At 33.1% G+C, this 20,415-nt stretch overlaps 1 protein-coding gene across 2 annotated transcripts in view; it reads left to right on the top strand.

Annotated features, from left to right (window-relative positions):
• LOC145249015 (sortilin-related receptor-like) overlaps positions 1–20,415 on the top strand; it is a 287,750-nt gene that overhangs the window by 174,558 nt on the left and 92,777 nt on the right. The window contains exons 8-13 of one of the 2 annotated variants that reach the window (XM_080110874.1): positions 1,097–1,295; positions 3,077–3,106; positions 15,148–15,336; positions 15,781–15,869; positions 16,235–16,410; positions 20,114–20,315. In XM_080110874.1, coding sequence (XP_079967000.1) covers positions 1,097–1,295; positions 3,077–3,106; positions 15,148–15,336; positions 15,781–15,869; positions 16,235–16,410; positions 20,114–20,315 — 885 coding nt within the window. The remainder of the gene's footprint in view (positions 1–1,096; positions 1,296–3,076; positions 3,107–15,147; positions 15,337–15,780; positions 15,870–16,234; positions 16,411–20,113; positions 20,316–20,415) is intronic. The other variant, XM_080110875.1, reaches the window with a different exon arrangement.

Genomic DNA, 20,415 nt, shown 5'->3' with positions numbered 1-20,415 from the left:
GAGTACTTTCACATCCACCCAGCTTATCATCAGGATAATTCACAGAAAGATTTTGGAATATTTGTAGAGGATTTTTTTAACCAAATTATGTAGACAGGAATTTGTCTATATGACTTAATTAAACTTGCTTAACGGAAAGAATGCTGCCATCCCACAAACGCATGCATACAAGATGGAATGATAAAATTGTCGCCCTAGAAAAGATGGCATGATTCCATTTTCGTTTGATGAAATCCGGTTTTCTTTGTTGCAGACCATCTAGTAGTTGGCCAGTTGTGTACAAATCCTAAGCGCAATAGGAGATTTCTATTATGTCTGAAAGTGACGACACAATGTTCAACAAGCAAGATCGGTGACGGGCCGCTGTACACCTCAGGCTCTCTACCAATCTAAGTTATGACAACAGAACCATTGCCAGCACCCTCAAAATGCATCACTGGATTGTCATGAATAACGGAGACATGCCCAGGGTGTCTGGCCATGGTTATGGTCTTTGGTGTGGTTTCAAGCGAAGGCCACATCATGCCATCTCACATCTTCAAGTCAGCTTGAAAGTCAACACCAAAATATACCTAGATGTGCTGAAGAGTGTAGTGATCTCGTGGTGCAATCAGGTGGTTGCTGGCAAACTCTGGGTGTGGCAGCAGGACTCAGCACTGACCCACAAGTCCATAGAGATCCAGGCTTGGCTTCAGAAGGAGTTCTACGACTTTGTACCCTTCTCCCCCCCCCCCTCCACCTCCACCTACCTAAGCCTGCTGAACTATTTCATTTCATGTCTAGAACATCACCAACATGACCTCCCACAACGCCAAAGCCACCCTGATTGCCACCATATGCTGAGTATTTGCCGAGCTCCCGCCAGTGTTTGTGGAAAAGGCGTACTTCCAGTTTCGGACCCATATCGAGGCGGTGATTGAGGCTGAAAGCAGCTACATTGAATAGATGTCGGCTCTACTTCATAATCAAGTTACCTGAATTGATTTTTTTCACTAAAAATTTTAAAATAAAGCTGTAGTGTTTTCTTTAATTTCTTGTTCCACTGTATAAATGCCCCCCCCCATATATTTAATGCATCTTTCGTGTTTTGTTTTAGGTTTTATGCTGATGAATCTTTTGCTGATATGCATAAAGTGAAAGGTGTCCGTGGTGTTTACATTGCATCCCAGTTCATGAACAACTCTTTTAACGTGGAAAATCAAATCAGTTTGATTACTTTTGATAAGGGGGGCCTTTGGCATCCGCTTGTGGCCCCAGAAAAGACCATGCACGGAACTCCGATAAATTGTTCAATTGTGAGTATAAACCTTTTTCAAATACTAATTAATTGAAAAATCTTTCTGCCATGATTAAAAACAGTTATTCGATGTCGGTACAGTTTGGTTAAGCCTTGTCAATAATAACACTTAATCATATGATGTCGTAAAAATAAAGAACGTCTTTGGATATCTCTATAATAATAAAATTTACATGTTAGTGTTTCTCACCTATCTGACTTGTATGTTATTTTTCATTATCATTTACTATTAATCAATTATTTATTGAAATCAATCATCCTATTAAAAAAAAAAATCTAATTATGAAATTAAATCCACTAGAATGCATTTTAGTTTCTTCTTCAACCATTTTAATCTTTTGTTAATAGTTGAGAAAAAAAAAATTAATTTGTGACTAATTTATTTTATTGCGGATTATCTCGTTGCGGTGACCACCTGATGAAGGCCAGAGGATAATAGTCCGCAATAAAATAAATTAATAATACTTTGTGACCCTTTGAAATTTTAAAGGACTTTAGAAGCATTTAAACTATTGAAGAGAAAGTCATTTGAGCTTAAAATTTTTAACAAATCATTAAGATTTAGTTTTGGAAGCCTTTTCCATTAACATGGCTCAAATTGACTTTATTTTATATGTAAGGTTTATAGAAATTATATAGATATAATGTAATTATGTGTGGAAATTCAATTTTAAATGCGAAATGGTATATGAGGGTGTGTAGGACGTAACTGCACAATATCTTCTGAAGAGCATCTGGTTATGTGATCGGATTTCATTTTCAGCTTATGTAGTGTTTCAAGGACATTCTCCATATGGATAGCTACACTGATGTATGCTGTGTGAATCATTTTGGATTATTTACAAATTCTCTATTATCTCCATATTGTTGTACCACAGTCAGATTGACGTAGCGGTGTAAGAGACAATGAATATTTTGATGAGGGGGGGGTGAACATTTTAATATGACAGCGTAAAAGTAACATGCGTTAAAGTCTTCAGAGATAATTCATACACTTATTCTGGTCTGAAAATTATTCTATTTAAATATATTTTTCTTGCAATTATTGAAATTATTATCAAATACATTATTTCACTTTAATAATGATAAAATAAGCGCTTCTATATTATGCAAACAAAAAAAAAATATTGAATTTCAAATGAAACAAATGGTACCTACATAATGTTAGGTCTCAATTAGTAACATATCCAAAAATATTACAAAAAGCGATAAGCTAGAAAAATAATTATTAATGAAGAAAGAAATTTGTGAAAGGAAACAAAAATCACTATATTACGTTTACTAAAAAAAGAGATAACTTTAAAAGGGAGATAATTAATTCTGTTGCTTACATCATGTGACAAACATAATTCAAAATGTCGGACAAATTTTATTCCCATTATGAACTTTATTGAAAACTTTATCATTAATAATGATTTTTCTATCCTATCATTTTTCGTAATTTTTGGATATGTTACTATTTGAGACCTGATCGTAGGTACCAATTTCTTTAAATTGAAAATCTATATTTTTTCGTTTGTATAATATAAAAGCACCAAAAAAATTTTATTTGTAGAATTTTACTTTCCTTAAGAAACCTTACATATTTATATATTTTAAATTCTTTGAAAGATTTAATTTTAAAGCATTTAAATCTTTTCTTTGATTTAAAATAAATCTTTAAATGTTTTCAAAATATAATTTTTTAAAATTTGGAACAAATTTTAGATTCCAGTTTTCGACGTGTAAAAAATGATCACATTTTTTTTATTTTTATTCTTTTTTTCTATTTTTGTTCAGTCATTTTATAATCGGTGGTTTTTGAAGAAGGTAATTAATGTTTTTGTTTTCAGCATGACAATTGGTTGTATTTGATATGACAGCGTAAAAGTAACAGACGTTAAAGTCTGTCCTCAGTGGGATTTTCTGTTGATCTCTTTGACGTATCCAATAAGATGCGTCTGCTATAGGAAAACAAATTTATTTTAATTGTGCCGCATGGAGGCTGAGATTATCCAGTTTTTATAACGTCTCATTTGTCATCAACGCATTTTATTTTTCTAAAATCTTTATTTTATTCGAATGTTATTTTCCCTTGTTGGCATCTTCATTGAATGATTTAAATTTGTTGCGCATGAACTTCCATATTGCTGCTGTTGCTGCTTTGATTGGCATGCGTGTCGGCACAGTCTACACATTTTATACAAAGTAAATGCTTATATACACATTTTTGTGCACCAGTGAACCGTTCCTAACTTCACAATAATAAAATTTTAAAATGTACCCCCCACCACCTCTACGATAGACTTAAAATTAGCCACATTTTATCCATTGAAGTTTTTTATTGGCCATTTCTATTCACCATCGCTCGGAAGTTTTTTTATTTTTCTATCAAGCTGTTCGCTTTTTGTTTCAATATTTTCAAAGAAAATATTGACATGTTTGGAAAAGAAAATTTAATGTAGAACATAGGAAATATTGTTGTGGTTAAATTGATTAGATGTCTTAAAAAATATTGAAATTAATATCTCAATTATTTTCGCGCTTTCCTCTTTTTTTTTTTCTTTTAATAGTAAAAAGGTACAGAATGATATATTTTTAAAATGACGTTTTCTTATTTTCTGAATCCAATTTTTATGAAGTTTAATTGAATTACTTGCAGTATCGTTTATTACATTAAAAAAACTTCTAAATTTGTAACTTACTTTCAAAAAACGTTTTTTTTTTAAAAGTTGCATTTAAACATGAATTGCTACAAACAAACAATATCAATTTTATTATTATTGATAGCAATTTTATTATTATTGATAGCAATTTTATTATTATTGATAGCAATTTTATTATATAGATTTCTTATAACAATCAATTTCAACTTATATATTCTTATGTTGAGATGAGGTAGTAATGGTCCTTATCTTGATCTATATCTCTTCACAATATATGATGTGGCACCCATATGTAAACTTAGAAACACTTTTTTTTTTAACTGTAGCCTTAAACATTTTGGTAATTGATACACAAAAATAAATTAAAAAAAAAATTTTTCTTTTTTTTTTTTTTTTTTTATGTAAATAACTTGAAAAAGTTGGTTATGAAATTTTTTTTTTTTTTTTTCAAAATATACTTCAATTTTTAGTGGGAGATCACTTTTGCATATAAATTTTACATAAAATGATCATCACTCACTCATGCTCATCTGGGATACCAGATGATAAGAATCATTTTACGCTAAATATTTATGCAAAAGTGATCACTCACTATAAAGTGTATTTCTTTTTTTCTACAGAGAATTATAGTTTCAATGAAACTTTGTCTTTATTCAATAAATTATATATTGCATAGTTTAAGCTTGATGAAATCAATAAATCTTTTTGTTTTTTATTTTAATTATTTTAACAAAATTGTAATTAAGAGCGAAAAAAAAAATAGAGACCTCCAGACTATTGCTGAAATCACCCTTTTTTTTTTTTGTAAAGGGATGGGGGTGGTGGTCCCAACAGGCTTGTCCATCTTGATTTCATAAATTTAAAAAATATATTCATCTGTTGAAAAAATACAATTGTGTGGTAAACTTAATTAAAATCTTTCTTGCAAATAAATTTCCAGTGAGGATATTTTTAAAATTCCATAAATAGAAATCACATGACTTGGATATAAATAATTTGTTTATAAATTTTCAGAGACTTTTTTAATGTCTTGCTTTCAGCTTTTTGCATTGTCCGCTTATTGTTGTTATTGCTTTCATAATTGTTTGCCTTTCTGATTTTTAAAAACATTTTTGTCAAGTGTTTTCTTTTTTTTTTTTTTTATCTCTGCATGATTTAACACTTAATGCATTTCATCGTCATATGAGAGTGCCAATAATATTTGTTCACAAGATTAGTGTCTATGAAAAAAAAGTTAATTTCTTTTTAGATTTATACATCAAACTTGTGTCAATTTGTCTTCATGGTTTGTTCTATTATTTTTATTTAAATACACATTTGCTTTTAATGACAACTTTGAAAGCGACCTCAAAACTGATCACAGGCCTTCTTTACTATCTAATTTTAGTCTCTCAAAGGCTCTAATGATTTTGGTCTTTAATTTATTCTTTATGTTGAAACCGGATCTGTTGGTATCTTGTTCGACTGCACCTCACCCAAAGTTGAGAGGGATAGGGTTGCAGTCAGGCGAACTGGTCAATGAAGTTAGTCTGTACATCAAAAATTGACAGTAGTTTAGTAGAGAACGTTCTGCACACTCAAACAAGGCGACTTTTTATATATACATATATATATATATATATATATATATATATATATACTATCAGGCTTTGCCCAATCATAAAGTGTGTAAATATATTTTAATTTATGCAAATTTCATATTATTATTATAAGGTCAATTATGTGAGGCCAAACGTTAAGTATGGTTAATGAAGTTCTTGTGTTGTCTGGCAGGGATGCTGATTCATACATGGCCTACTTGGAGCTACCTGATTGATCTTTCTTGATCTAGAATTTCATTACCTGGCTCAAATGTAGCCATCGGTGTTTAATGGGATGCCTTTGTCGAGAACATTCTGACATTGTCAGATTATCCTGTTTCTTCTGCTATCACATCATAGTTGAATCCTGAATCTTTAAAATCCTTTCTCATCTTTTATGCCATCTCACTGCTGATGCTGAACAACTTCATCCCTTACACAAATATGGACGTTCAAAATTGTTGATAATCAATTATTCTAAAAGAAATAGTCAATTCACTCACCATTTTTGTGAAAATACGATTCAAAAAACAAACAAATATTATCAGCACTCTCTACTGTATTTCACCGTCAGATGTGATGAATTTCAACAGGTAAATGCTGAAGAATACTTGGCGGCAGAGATAGGTTTTTTTTGTTTGTTTTTTTACTTTCCAGCAGAAGTAAAGCAGACGCTGCTAAACCTTAAAATTTGTTGACTGCCTTTGCAATTTGGTGTTGAGATCAAGTTTAATATTGCTTTTGTATGGCCTGGTCGGGTCGTCGGTGACTAAACCGGCTCCCCCACCCGGGGTAACCTGGGTGAGGAGGGTGTGGGGACAACCAGCAGGACCAAAACAAGATGGGCACATCGAGGGGGGGGGGTAATGAAATCTGAAAAAAATATTGGTCACAAAAATGGTTTGAAGTGAACCACAGAATGACTGCTTTTGGTCATATGTTTGAATTACAGTGATAATTATATTATACTTTGTCAGTTTGCAAAAAGTGTCACAAAATATAACGATTATCTTAGGTATGATGTGAAACAACATCGAATGATGAGGCCAAAATTAGATTTGGAAATGTGAAATAATCCCTTCCAGTTTTGCTTTCATCTAGAGTGCTCATACCTGTCAGGGTCCCATATGTGCGTTAAACTGGATATGTGTACTACAGTATCGATATTAGAATAATGAAATCGATATTAGAATAATGAAGTCGGCTGTTTTTTAAATTTACATGAAGAATAACAACTAAAGCAATCTCAAGTGACTCGCAAGCTCAAATTAGTTATTGCTTAACTATTCTGTTCGCTTTGTATCTTTTGTTTATGAAAACCTTTTTTTCTATGCAAGCCATGAAAATGTACTCTTTTGTAACCATCACTCTCAGGTTCACTATGATCCTGAATATTAGTACATGCCAGATTAGTTAAATAGAATCATAAATTTACAGTATGAATAACTAGTTAAAGCCAAACACAATCAATAAATATTTAGATATAAAAACCTTAAGTAGCTGTTTATCTATGGGCATAAAAAAAAAACAACTTGCTGCCCAGGAGATCATGTATCTAAACAAACGTGAATTTTTCAAGAACTTTAAGTAATTTCATTAACCCTCATTTAGAGAGTCAGTAAGTTTTCCAAGTAGTGAAATTAAATTCTGGATGGTTAAACCTTGAGATACATTTTCCATAAATGATTTCTCATCACCAGATTTTGCAACAGCACCAAGCATGCATCACTGTGCCTGTTTATGCTCTCTTAATCTTGAAACTGTGAACATCAGTTCCAGGTCCACTCTAATACCAGAGTCCGTGTTACTACGCATGGGTTAAATAGAATCTTCGCTGGTTATAGCACGAAACTGACAGGACTCTGATATGAGTCAACATTTTGCTCATTAGGATTAAGCCAGCCCCAGCTACGAAGTGTTTTAGGTGATCTACGAAATGCAATATCATGTCGCACACACTTCAGATGTTACCATTCACTGCGACAAACATGTGCTCTATATGCAGGTTCAGGAAGGCATCTTGTAGTAAGTTGCCGGTACACTATTATGTGGAGTACCGCCTTGTCACCTACCCATCAGGCGAATTTATTTGCAACTCCCTCAATGAATTAAATGTACCCCCAGATACCAATCTGGAAATTTCTATGATTTTGCATGGAATCCATTATTATATACTCATAAATTCATGAATCATTAAAGCCAAACATGATGAATATTTGAAGTATAAAAACTTAAATCAAAATAAGTTGATTCAGCCATTCTTCTGTACATGTATATGTTACAAAATGCTGGAGTCCCTCAGGGGTCCATCCTTGGGCCAACTCTCTTCCTGATCTACATCAATGATATCTCAAAACACATACTTAAATCATTCGTTGACATTTTTGCTGATGACACGACCATCTATGGCAACACATCTAAGGCTGTAAATGACAAAGTTCTCTCTGATTCTCTCTCCTCTGATCTTGAGCGCATGGTACAGTGGGGGAAGAGGTGGCTGGTTACTTTTAATGCATTTAAAACCAAGCTTCTATCTTTACATCATAAACACTCTGATCCCCACCTGGCATCAGTTGAAATGGATGGCTCTCGTCTTGGGGGGAGGCCCCATGTTTTGATAAGCTTCTGGGATTGACCTGTACTCCTAACCTGAAATGGAACGCGTACATCGTCTATTGTCAAGGTCGCCGGAAAAATGGTAGGATCCTTCTACCGCTCCAGAAGATATCTCACTACTGATGCAATTCTCTATCTATACAAAAGCCAAGTACGTCTAAGAATGGCGTACTGGTGCCACATCTAGGCAGGAGTTGCTAAAAACAGCCTATCCTGCCTTGACAGAGTACAAAATAGACTTTGTGGCTTAGTGGGGGGGGGTGCCCTTTTCTCTTCCCTGCAAACTCTCTCCCACAGAATAGACGTAGCGAGCCTGTCTTTATTTTATCGTTACTCCCATGGCAAGTGCTCGTCTGAGCTACAATCCCTGGTCCCTCCTCACTGATCTTTCACGATAAACACCCATCTAGCAGAAACCACTGTCAAAAATTTTCCCCACTCTTTATCTGTGCCTAAATCAAAACATAGGTTCCATGAACAAAGCTTCTTTCTTAGAAGTGCACACCAGTGGAACTCTCTTCCGTCTACCTGTTTTCCACCTGACTTCAACTTAGATGTCTTCAAGTCCAACATAAACAAATTCCTGATGAACCGCCCCCCTTAAGTAAGACACTTTATCAAATCTCCAATACTAACGATTACTACGATATTATCCCATTGATTACTGTATGTGCAATAACCCTTATCCCTGAGTGGCTTCCAGGCCTTGATAAGTGGTGACTTCCATGTAATATATATACACACAGTTGGTTTTTAAATTGAATGTTTTTTTTTTTTTTTGTAATTTATAAATAAGTTTTATTTTTAATTCTGTTCGATTTTGAACGATCCATCTTAGAATTGATATCTTTTTAGTGAAAAAAAATATTATTTATCGGTGTTAAATGTGACTTGGATTTCTGAAAGTAACTTATTACCAAATAGAATCTACATCACAAATGCTTTCATAATGTTTTAATTTTCTGATGTTTTCGCTACAATTTTGATCTTTTTCTGCTGATGAGTAACTCAATGAAAAATCCAAAATAATGTAGAATTTTCTTTGTCTGAGTGACGACAAAATTGATCATAAACAATTAGATTTCTTAAAAAAGGGACAAAGATCTCATATATATATATATATATATATATATATATATATATTAGTGAAAACGTGGCCATTTGTGGATCATAGGTGGTGACATGGGATCCTGGTGACTGAGCCTTACTTCCACTTCGGTCCTTCCTTATATATATATATATATTTATAGTACTGTTTCATTGTATCACAACTCCTCAGTGCTGCTAGACTAGCACCTTTCCCTAGCTGGGGATTGAACCTACAGCCATTACGTTGATAGTCAGCAGTTCTACCCACTGGCCCATGGGATTGTCCATTTAAATAAACATTTGCTCACTGCTTTTAACAGTGTTCGAGCTGCTTGTTTACTGCCATAGTCAGCTATGCTGATGAGATGGTATGGCAAAACGTGCTTGTGGATAACTATTTCACACACACACATATATATACTAGCAGGATGACCGATATTGCCTGGGATTGAATGATGATCAACAAATATTTCACACTACTAAATTTTTATTGTCATCAAAATCTTTGAAATAGCCTATTTTTCAATTGAATCAATTGATTACCTGCTCTAATTGGGGACCCATCGCGATGTACCGGGAGGAAGCTTCACATGCCTCTCGCAGTGACTGTTCACAATATTATAGTTTAAATTGCACTGTAGAGGACTTGCTATTTATTTTATAAAATTATTTTTATATATATAATGCCTTGCATTAAAGATTAAAATGGAAAAGTCAAGTATCATTGTGAAATTGTTCTTTAAACAGAAACCTTCATTTCAAACGCGCCGCTGTCAAAGAATCTACTGTTGATTTTATATGTTGGGCCTTTTGGCTGGTGCGGTAAGAAAATTTCTCACGTGATGTTAGTCAAAATCGCTTCTTCCCTCTTTTATTGGATTATTTCAATCATTGATACTTATTAAAGACATTCAGACACAAAACCTATCTAAGAACACTGCCAGGCATATAAAGTATCTTTGTGTGAAATTTCATAAAAATTGACCTAGCTGTTTTTGAGTCCACAGGGAACGAACTCACAAACACAAAATTCATTTATATAATAGTAGAGATGTATGTGTGTGTGTGTGTGTGTGTGTGTATATATTATATATATATACATATACATCTCTACTATTAATATATATATATATATATATATAAAGTCTATATTTCAAATTTTAATGTTGAGAATCTTACTCTTTCTTTCTTTACGTACGTTGAAATGCACAATTCTTGACAGCACTTGTTTCATACCACAGAATCATTCATGTAAATATTATGTCAGTTTTTGAATTTATTCCATCCTTAATTCATTAGAAGAAAAAGAACTTGTCAACTTTAAAAGAAAATAAAGGAATACGGGCATGATTACAAAATTTGAAACTAGAAGAGAATTCAAACATGGCGTAACCAATTGCAACTTCTCTTCAAACATGTAAGGACAGGAAATCATATTCTGGTGCATGTTATATCTTAACTAAATTTTATATTGATTTGTGTTCAATTCTGGTTTGACAACAAAATGTGCGAAACATTTCTCTGTCAATCACTTTAATGATGCTTATTTTATGATTACAATGATGAATCTTCGATTTGATACTCTCATTCATTTGACTAATCTGTCCATTATGGCCACTTACAGCTAGAAGTTAGTATCGATTGAGCTGACTACTTACAATATGTCATTGAAATGCCATTAGCCAGATGTAAATATGTGCAATGTTGCATGTTTATTGCAGTGCATAGTTGCAATGTGTGCAGATTACAGGCCTACAATGGAATAAATTTTCAGTAAATGACTGACGTCTTTGAAATAATGTCCTCTCGGATACAAGGTTTAACAATATTGCAGGTTTAGTGGGCTGCATTGTTGCAAAGCATAAAAACGGCAGGCCTGCAATGGGATAAATATTTAACTAAATATTTTATGATTACAAATTATATATCATAAATAAATTTTCAGCAAATAGCTGACGTCTTGGAAATAATAACTTTCTCTCGAATACAAGGTTTCATCTTGTGATTATGACCGAGATTTTGTAAAAATAATATTCATACAAGTTCATAATTAATGTTTCATTGTATGCAAAGGACATGGCTGCAATGGGATAAATATTAAACTAAGATCACCCAATAAATGGACTGACTTTTCTGGATATGAAGTTCAATTTTGTGATTATGACCCACTTGATATTTTACAAAATAATGTTCATACTAGGTAGTGGATCTTATCAATCAGTTTATCTCCATCATGAGTATTCTTGCGATGTAGTTCAAGTATTTAGCTAAAAAGGGGAGATTACCCAAGAAATGTGCTGACATTTTTGGAAATCATAATGTCTTCTTGGATGCAAGGTTTCATGCCGTGATTATGAGCCAGTTGAGTCTTGGAAAAATTGGGCACCTAGAGAAATAATTTTTCCTATATCCATAAATAAGCAATTTAGCTTTTTGAAGTGGGCTGACTGTGTGGATTACTCTAAATGACACCAGTATGTCCAACACTCCCTAGCCAAGTGGCTATTGACTATTATAGAACCAGTTCATGCTCTATACATCTAAATACTGCATGACCGATTCATTCAGGTTAGTTGAATAAGTTGCATAAGTTGCAACCTAGTTCTGCAAACAACTTTGTGCATTCATTTGACGTTTCCAGCTTCTTTACCAATGTTCCACTTCAGGAGACTATTGGTATTTGTGCCGACTCACTTTATAGTAGCAACCTGACTCCCCCACCTTTCTCTAAGAATGTATTTGTTGAAATCATGTTGATCTGTGGAATTCAGCTTTGATAACTTTATATGCAGTCAGATCGACGGGTTCAGATGAGAAGCCTCTGGGTCCTGCATTAGCAGATATTTTTGTAGGATTTTATGAGTCAACACTGTTTAGAAATATATTGAAACCCTCAATATATTTTTAGATACGTTGATGACAATTTTGCAGCCTTTGTTAAAGTGAAGCAACATTTTTCTTCCATCTCCATTCTCTCCACACAGCATTATCATTTACTATGGAGAAAGAGAATGAAAGTTGCTTACCTTTCTTAGATCCGTGGATTGAACGTAGTAAGAATTCTTCTCTTACTACAGTTTATCACAAACCGACTTACCAGTCTTTATATGAAATGGCGTCCATTTGTGCCTACCTCTAGAAAAATAGAGCTTAAGACATCAGTACATGGAGCCCTTAGAATTTCTTCCAACAAACTCGAACACAAAGTGAACACTGTCAAAGACATTTTCATTCGTAATGGTTATCCAGAGAATTTTATTAATTATACTAGACCACCCGTGACCCGTTGGGTCAGTACGTTATATTAGCTATGGAATTCATGTATGAGCGTGACACTTGTGGCATAAAGAAAATAGTTTTTTTTTACATAACAGAAGCATTTCTATGAAAGTATATTAAAATGAAAAAAGAATATAGATAGATTTCTATGAGTCGTTCTGTTTATTATAATTGTTATTTTTTTTTAAATTACAGTTACTGAATTATTGGTCATACTTATGCACTGAACAGGTATCATAATCCTTATTATAGTTAAATTCAAATTTTGATATATCATCTTTTAAATGAAATTGTTAGTTGAAAGTACAGAATAATAAAAAAAACACTCTCCACATGTTAATAATGGCTTTTTAAATAGAAAATGAAAATAAAATGTAACTTTTTTCATTTAATTTAAGCAAACATTCAGTACCCATTGTGTAAAGGAAAACACTATTTAATGTAATAGAAATGTGTGCATTTACCGATTCAGCTTTCCGTTTGGAAATGTAAGCAGACGACTTTAAAAAACATGTGAAGAAGAAAAAGAAATTTTTTTGTAATAACGCCCTCTAGTAAAAAGGTCTGCATTAGTTAAGGGGGATAACTCTATCCACGTAACTATTTCTCGCGTACGTAACGAAAACAGAGGGAGTAGGAGTGTTGAAATCTATTAGAGGGAAAGTGAGAGGTGTTTTCTTTCCATAAATTGTATAGGGTAATATTTCATATTATTAATAGATTCATAGATAAATAGATTTTATAATATATATTATAATTATCTATGAATCTATGTATTATTTGTATATATAAATAACTATTTGATCAAATTAAATGAAATTGTTTGTATTAAAAGCGATATAAAAATTCCGGAATTGGAATAACGGATTGAAGACGTTGCTATTTACGCATGCGCAACCGGATGTTGAAAACCGGAAATCTGATTGCAAACATACAAGATCCATAGACTTTTAGTATTATATAGATTATTAATAATCAAGCGGAAAAATACAATTCTCCTGTAACGCTGGATCCGTCTAAATGTCTTATTTATTTAAAACTACTTTGGATTGGAGTTGCTGGTCAGTGTTTGGGCAGACGTATTATTAAGTCTCTAACAAATTGTTTCCCGTCTGTCGTATTATGGTTGATTTTCGGTGTAATATCTGCAACCCCCACCCCCCTGGTTATGAAGGACGGTTTACCCCACATCATGCAAAGGAATGTTATTTATGAATTTAATTGTCAGTGCGCTGCTGGCTATGTGGGTCTAACCTCCTTGAACTTGCAGACACGCATCAACCAACATATACCGGCAGAAATCAGACAAGGCAAGCTACTTCATTCTCGCCTTTCTTCTGCTTTGGAATCTGCCATTGACCATCATCTAATTAAAAATCCAGCTTGTGCCAATGCCTATAAATTGGATTATTTCAGAATATTGCAATAGGCTGACTCTCAAAATCACTTAAAGATTTTGGAGTCGCAATTCTTTCGTGCAAGTCATCGCTTTGCCAACAAAAAGAATTTGTTACATCATTAGACTTGCTTGGAGATATCTTAATCGTTATCATACCCCCCCCATCTCAAGTGTACATATATTTTATATGGTATATATATTTCACACGATTTCCCAATTTTTCGTATATCTCTGAGTATTCGCTCTTGTGGGACAATTTAATTTATCTTTTTGCATCTGTTGTAACCCAATGATTAACTCCTGATGAGTTTATTGATGAAAAGGATCCCTAGGGTTTGTTCATATATCATTTTCAAAGCACTGTATAGTTTTTGTACCGTTAAAGTTATAGCAAAGCAGGCAGGGAGATCAGTTGGGTTTCTGGGAGGCAGATGGACATTAAGCTGATAGTCTGTTTGTGTTTGATTGAACTATTTTGATTCCATCTGATTGCAAATCTGACATTCGGTCGATAAATATCATTGCAACCTTGAAAAATAAAACTTTATTACTTGTTTTAAAACTGAAGTTGTAGTTTTGTTTGCAGTTTGAATTTTTTTGTTTCAGTACTGACATAGACTAAACGATTGACTGCAACCAGTGCTGAAATTGAGCATAGACTTTAGATGAACACAACAAGTGGACAATCATGGCCTGTGCAATGAATGCATCCAAGCAAACTTTCATTGCCTCACACTCCAACAATTGGTGGCCTTCGTTACTTCAAGCCGCAATAGCATCTGAAATGATCCCATTGAGCAACTGTATCAGATAAGAACGACGCTTTGTTGCACATCTGAACATAATGGAATATTCTAGTCTTCTTATAAAATGACTTTCTAAAGTTTTTTTTATAGCTTAACTGCTTAGACATGCAAGCACTGACTACTAAATTTCATAATTACAACAATTAATTTAACCAGAATGCCTTTTGGTTTATTTTTATATATATTAGATATTTTCATCTTTTGTTAACAGGGGGAAAAAAAACTTGTAATAGATTAAAGAAAAAGATAGAAGATACTTTAATTAAATAGAAATTTTATCAGAACAGCTTTAAAAAAAATTTTCTTAATGATTTTATATATTTTTTGGGGGGGGTTTACTGGGTTTTTTTTTTTTTTTTTTTGGTTTTTTTATGTGTTTTAAAATAATTTATGATTCTATTGATTTGATTTTATTAAAAACTGTTTTACTTTTCAGTGGCTACATTGTTCGCTGCATGTAAGTCAAGAATTGGAGCATTTATACCCAACCAGCCATTCTGAACCGATTTTATCTAGAGATTCTGCACCCGGACTTATAATTGCTTCTGGGACAGTTGGTAGTCGGATCAAACAGTTTCACCAGAATATCTTCCTTTCTATGGATGCTGGCCTTACATGGCACGAGGTCAGTTCATTTTCCACCACAAATCTTAAGTTTGTCTGTATAATATTATATATGTGTGTATTGGTTGATATAAATGAAAGAAATTGACTTTGTAGTTTTAAAGAATGATTTCATGCATAGCTGACATTGTGTTAAGAAAATGTGGAATGAATGTTTTACAAATTTGAAGATTTCTACTTCTTTATACGTGTTTGTATGAAATATGTGTATTTTTAATATTTTATATGTATATATTTTTCATATTTTGTTTTTAATATATATATATATTTATATATTTATATGAAAGATGTTTGCTCCTCTTAATTGTGTTGAGCTTATCTTGATAAGTTTTGCTTTGTTAAAGATTTACTCTTTGATAACATAATTGTATTTTTAATATTTCATATGTCTGTTTTTAACTAATAAAAAATATGAGCAATTGTAATATTTCATTTATAATTTCAGATTCTGCTAGACGGACACTTTTTCACATTTGGTGATCATGGGGGTTTAATTGTTGCCATCCGACAAGGTTCTGTGACAGATAATTTATTGTAAGTTTGATTTCCATCCTGTGTTATCCAATTAGATTTACCTCCTTTTTTTTTTTTTACGTACCTTTATTCTCTCATCACTTTTTATATTCAAATTAAAATTTTAATTCTTAATATTTATTGGGGGGGGTGAAGTATATTAAATACTTTTTTAATATAGGTGCAGTTTTTTTTTGTAATTGTTAGAACAAAACTTTGCAGTGAGCAAACACGGAGATTGTATTGTAATTGTTATAAATTCCTGTTTTAAAATTTTATTTTATTTTCCTAGGTATTCTTGGAATTATTTTATTTTCCTAGGTATTCTTGGATTGTATTGTAATTGTTATAAATTCCTGTTTTAAAATTTTATTTTATTTTCCTAGGTATTCTTGGAATAATGGTGAAACATGGACATCTCTGAAATTTACCGATCGTAAAATCTGGGTGTATGGCCTATTAACAGAACCAGGCGAAAAAACAACAGTCTTCTCAATTTTTGGATCATATGCTGCAAAACATGAATGGCTAATTGTACAAGTGAATCTCAGCTCAATATTTAGTAAGTTTTTTTTTGTTTTTTTTACAATACATCCACTTTTTATTTTTCTTTCGTTTCAGTATTTCAAATACTAGGAGAGTCCCAGAATCTGGAATAGGCAACATCTCACACCTGTTCTTCATGCGACCCTGTCTAAAGTATTCACATTAGTTGGGTTGTATACAGTCACATCATTCTATAAAGTTTGAGTCATGATGAGCGATAGTCATTGTGTAGTCGCGTCTGTATTCGACTGACTCTGCTTGTTTTAGAGGAATAAGAAAAAAGGGTCACTGGGATTACATCTTCTCTACAATTTATACTAATTTGACAATTTCATGAAGTACAAGACAGGTTGGTTTGTCCAACATATATTAGAGGAAAAGAATCAACTCATAGTCTTTACCTTTCGCCTCACCTCCCAATCTAGTCACGCTGAGAGGTAAACCAGGAAACATAGCATCTTATCACTTCCGTATTTTAGCTGGAACTTTTTATATTAGACGCAAAATGGTTTGAGCAGAAATGGAGAGAAAAGTGCATAAATGCAGTGTCCTAATCGCCCTACACAACTTTGGACATGCCTGCATTATCTGACAATTCCCTACGGGGATGAAACACGTTTCTATATAACTTAATTATCACAGTAATATTTTTAATAACTTACTGCCTAGCTCTACTCGAGCATTGAAGTAAATATTTAAAACTAATACATAAGATATATCTCCTTACGACATTTTATGTTGATACATGAAATACAGGGTGGAGCGCTAAATTTGTCACCCTAAAGAAAACAACGCTACAGTTTTATTTTAAAACTTTCATTGAAAAAAATCAATTCAGGCAATTTGATTATGTAGGCGAGTTGACATCCATTCAATGTAGTTGCCTTCAATCACTACCTCGATACAGGTTCAGAATTGGGAGCATGTCTTTTCCACAAGCGTCGGTGAGAGCTTGGCAAATACTCGGCAGATGGCGGCGATCAGGCTGGCTTTGGTGTTGTGAGAGGTCATGTTGGTGATGTTCTCGACGTATGACCAAATGAAGTAGTCCAGTAGGTTCAGGGTGGGGGAGAAAGAGTGCAAAGTCATAGCACTCCTTCTGAAGCCAAGCCTAGGTCTCTTCGGACTTGTGGGCCGGCGCCAAGTCCTGCTGCCACACCCAGAGTCTGCCAGTGTCCATCTGATTGCACCAGGGGATCACCACACTCTTCAGCACATACAGATACTTTGGTGTTGACTTTCAAATCGTCTTTGAAGATGTGAGGTGGCATGATGTGCCCTCACTTGAAACCACACCAAAGACCATAACCGTGGCTAGAAACTTCACTGTTGTGCCCTCAAGCATTAAACCATCCGGATTTGTATTTTGAAGGTGTTGGCAATAGTCCTGTTGTCATAATTTGGATCGATAGAGAGCATGAGTTGTACAGTGGCACATCTCTGATCTCGCTCATTGAACATCGTGTCACTTTCAGACATGATAGAAGGCCCCTATCACTCTTGAGATATGTACACAACTGGCCAACTAGTAGATGGTCTGCAACAAAAACAAAAAACCGGTTTTTGTCAAAAGGAAATGGAATCATGTCATCTTTTTTTCTTGTTGTTCCACCGTGTGTGTGTATCATTAACATGTAGTAATACTGATTCCATTCAATAGCCTAACAAATCCTCACGAGGATGAAACACAAAATTTTGTGTACCTTGATTGCCATATATATTACAAGATTTACTATCTAGCTCTACCAATGTATTGAGCACTGTTGAAGTAAATACTGAAAATAGATACATAAAAATATATTTATATTATATATATGAAATATTTTATTTTAAAGAAGTGTGTGTGTGTATATATATATCTGGGTAGTTATTTTTGTGTATATCCGTTCGAAGCGTTGAGTGAAATTTGAAGAATAAAACATGTATAAATAAATACATTTGAAGCCAAAACTGCAATGCGGAATTTTTTTATAAAATAAACAGGTGTTTATTTTTAAAGAAATATATTTCGGAGTAAGACTCCTTTATCAATCTTTTCTTTTTTTTTTCTTCTTCCTCTCTCTCTCTCTCTCTCTCTCTCTCTCTATATATATATATATATATATATATATATATATATATATATATATATATATATATATTAGAATTGTGTGTATGTATATGTATCACATAGTTAACATGACTATAAATACTGAATAGAGCATTTTAGAAATAGAACCACCTTTAAAATTTGCTTGAACTCTTATCTACAAAGCTATCATCATTATGAAAACTAAAGAGATATTCTCGATACACTGACGGCATTAGAATGGTGGTCATCCTTAAAGACCTGTCAAGTCAATTACAAAAGAATACCATATGTAAGAAAAACCAATCTGCAAAATTGTTTATGAAGACATCATATACAGCAATGCTTATGCAATGAGAAAAGTTTATTTTATAACACAAAATCTGAAGAAAAATCACTTAAAACTCATTGGCAGACAGAATGCAAAAATGAGTTGTGGAAAATTTTCATAATCACATGACCCTTAATATTTGCCGTCCTAGCTCTGCAGATCCCTATTTTTCAAGTATAGAATGTAGTTGTAAGAAAGATTAATGAGAACCCTCGTTACATTAAATAAATCCCTATGTTTCCATACTTAGAATTACCTGATCATAGCATTTCTCATGCAGAAAGTTGTCAAGATGCTTGAAAAAGTGGTAGTCAGTAGGTGAGAAGTTTGAAGAGTATGGCAGATGAGGCAGTTTCGTAGCCCAATTTGTTTAAGTTCTGCAGAATCAGTTTAGCAATATGCAGTCAGGCATTGTCGTGGAGGAAAATTGGGCCTTTTCTGTTGACTAATGCTGGATGTTGTTGTTGAAGTTTCTGATGTATTTCATTCATTTATTGACAGTACTTCACTGCCGTAATGGTGTTTTTTGTGTCTCCAATCTCTTTCAGGTGGTTGGAAATCATTGCATACATTACATCTAATTTAGAAACAAGTACTCAAACTGTTGTGTGTGAATTGGCTTTGATTAAGGCTCTTAATTGATAGTTGTTTACATCCGATGGCCGACCACTACACATCATCTTCAAGACTCTTATCACCGCCACAAAATTTCTTAAACCACCATTGTGCTGTGTGTTCAATAGTGATTCCTGGGCCAAATGCTTCATTGATATCACAAGCTATTTCAGCAGTTTTTTGGCCTAAATTGAATTGAAATAAGAAAATTGTGTGAATTTTCTTTTTTTCCATCCTGTATTCAATGTCCTGAAAAAAAAGACATAATTGTTTTAAAACAATTGTAATTTAAACGATTAAATAGAATGAAAAATGTTTCTTAAAATGATATATAAAGTAAAGTTATTTGAAAATACATCATTTTAATTCAAAATTAGAAATTCCGCAAGAATTTTCTCTTCAACCTAATATAATTAATAAAAAGTGTATTAGCAAAAATATGTTACAGAAGTATACATCATGATTCTGGAGCCTTAGCTACCATGAATCGCTACCCAATAATGTGTTAAATGTAACTATATTAATAATCTCCAAGTTTATTAGTTGTATAATTAATAAAAAAAAGTTATCAAAACTAAAATCAACGATATATTTATTCTTAACCTCAAAAATTTTGTCAGTAAAGACATTACCATCTGTTTCTATATTTATTTAGCAGCAATGCTTTAAGCAAACTATCATATTCTTTATTTTTATTATTTTTAGGTTCCGTCTGCAGCAAAGAGGACTACAAGGAGTGGTCTTTGTCTGATGCCCTCATAGAAGCCAAGGGCATCCATGGTTGTTTGCTTGGTAGGAAGGACATCACCGAGCATCGGGTTCCACATGCCAAATGTTACAACGGCGAAGATTACATCCGACCGCTTACAGTTCGAAACTGTACTTGTACAAGAGAAGACTTTGAATGGTTTGTTTATTTTTATCAAAACCTAAATCTAAGTAACTACTACCATCCGTAAAATAATTCCATCGTCTATGCATAATGCTTTGTTCTGTAGTTGATACGA

The sequence above is a fragment of the Euprymna scolopes genome, chromosome 27 (genome assembly GCF_053919585.1).
Source record: "Euprymna scolopes isolate OS-2025 chromosome 27, ASM5391958v1, whole genome shotgun sequence".
Taxonomy (NCBI): Eukaryota; Metazoa; Mollusca; class Cephalopoda; order Sepiida; family Sepiolidae; genus Euprymna; species Euprymna scolopes.
This window is presented reverse-complemented; position numbering and strand designations above follow the sequence as displayed.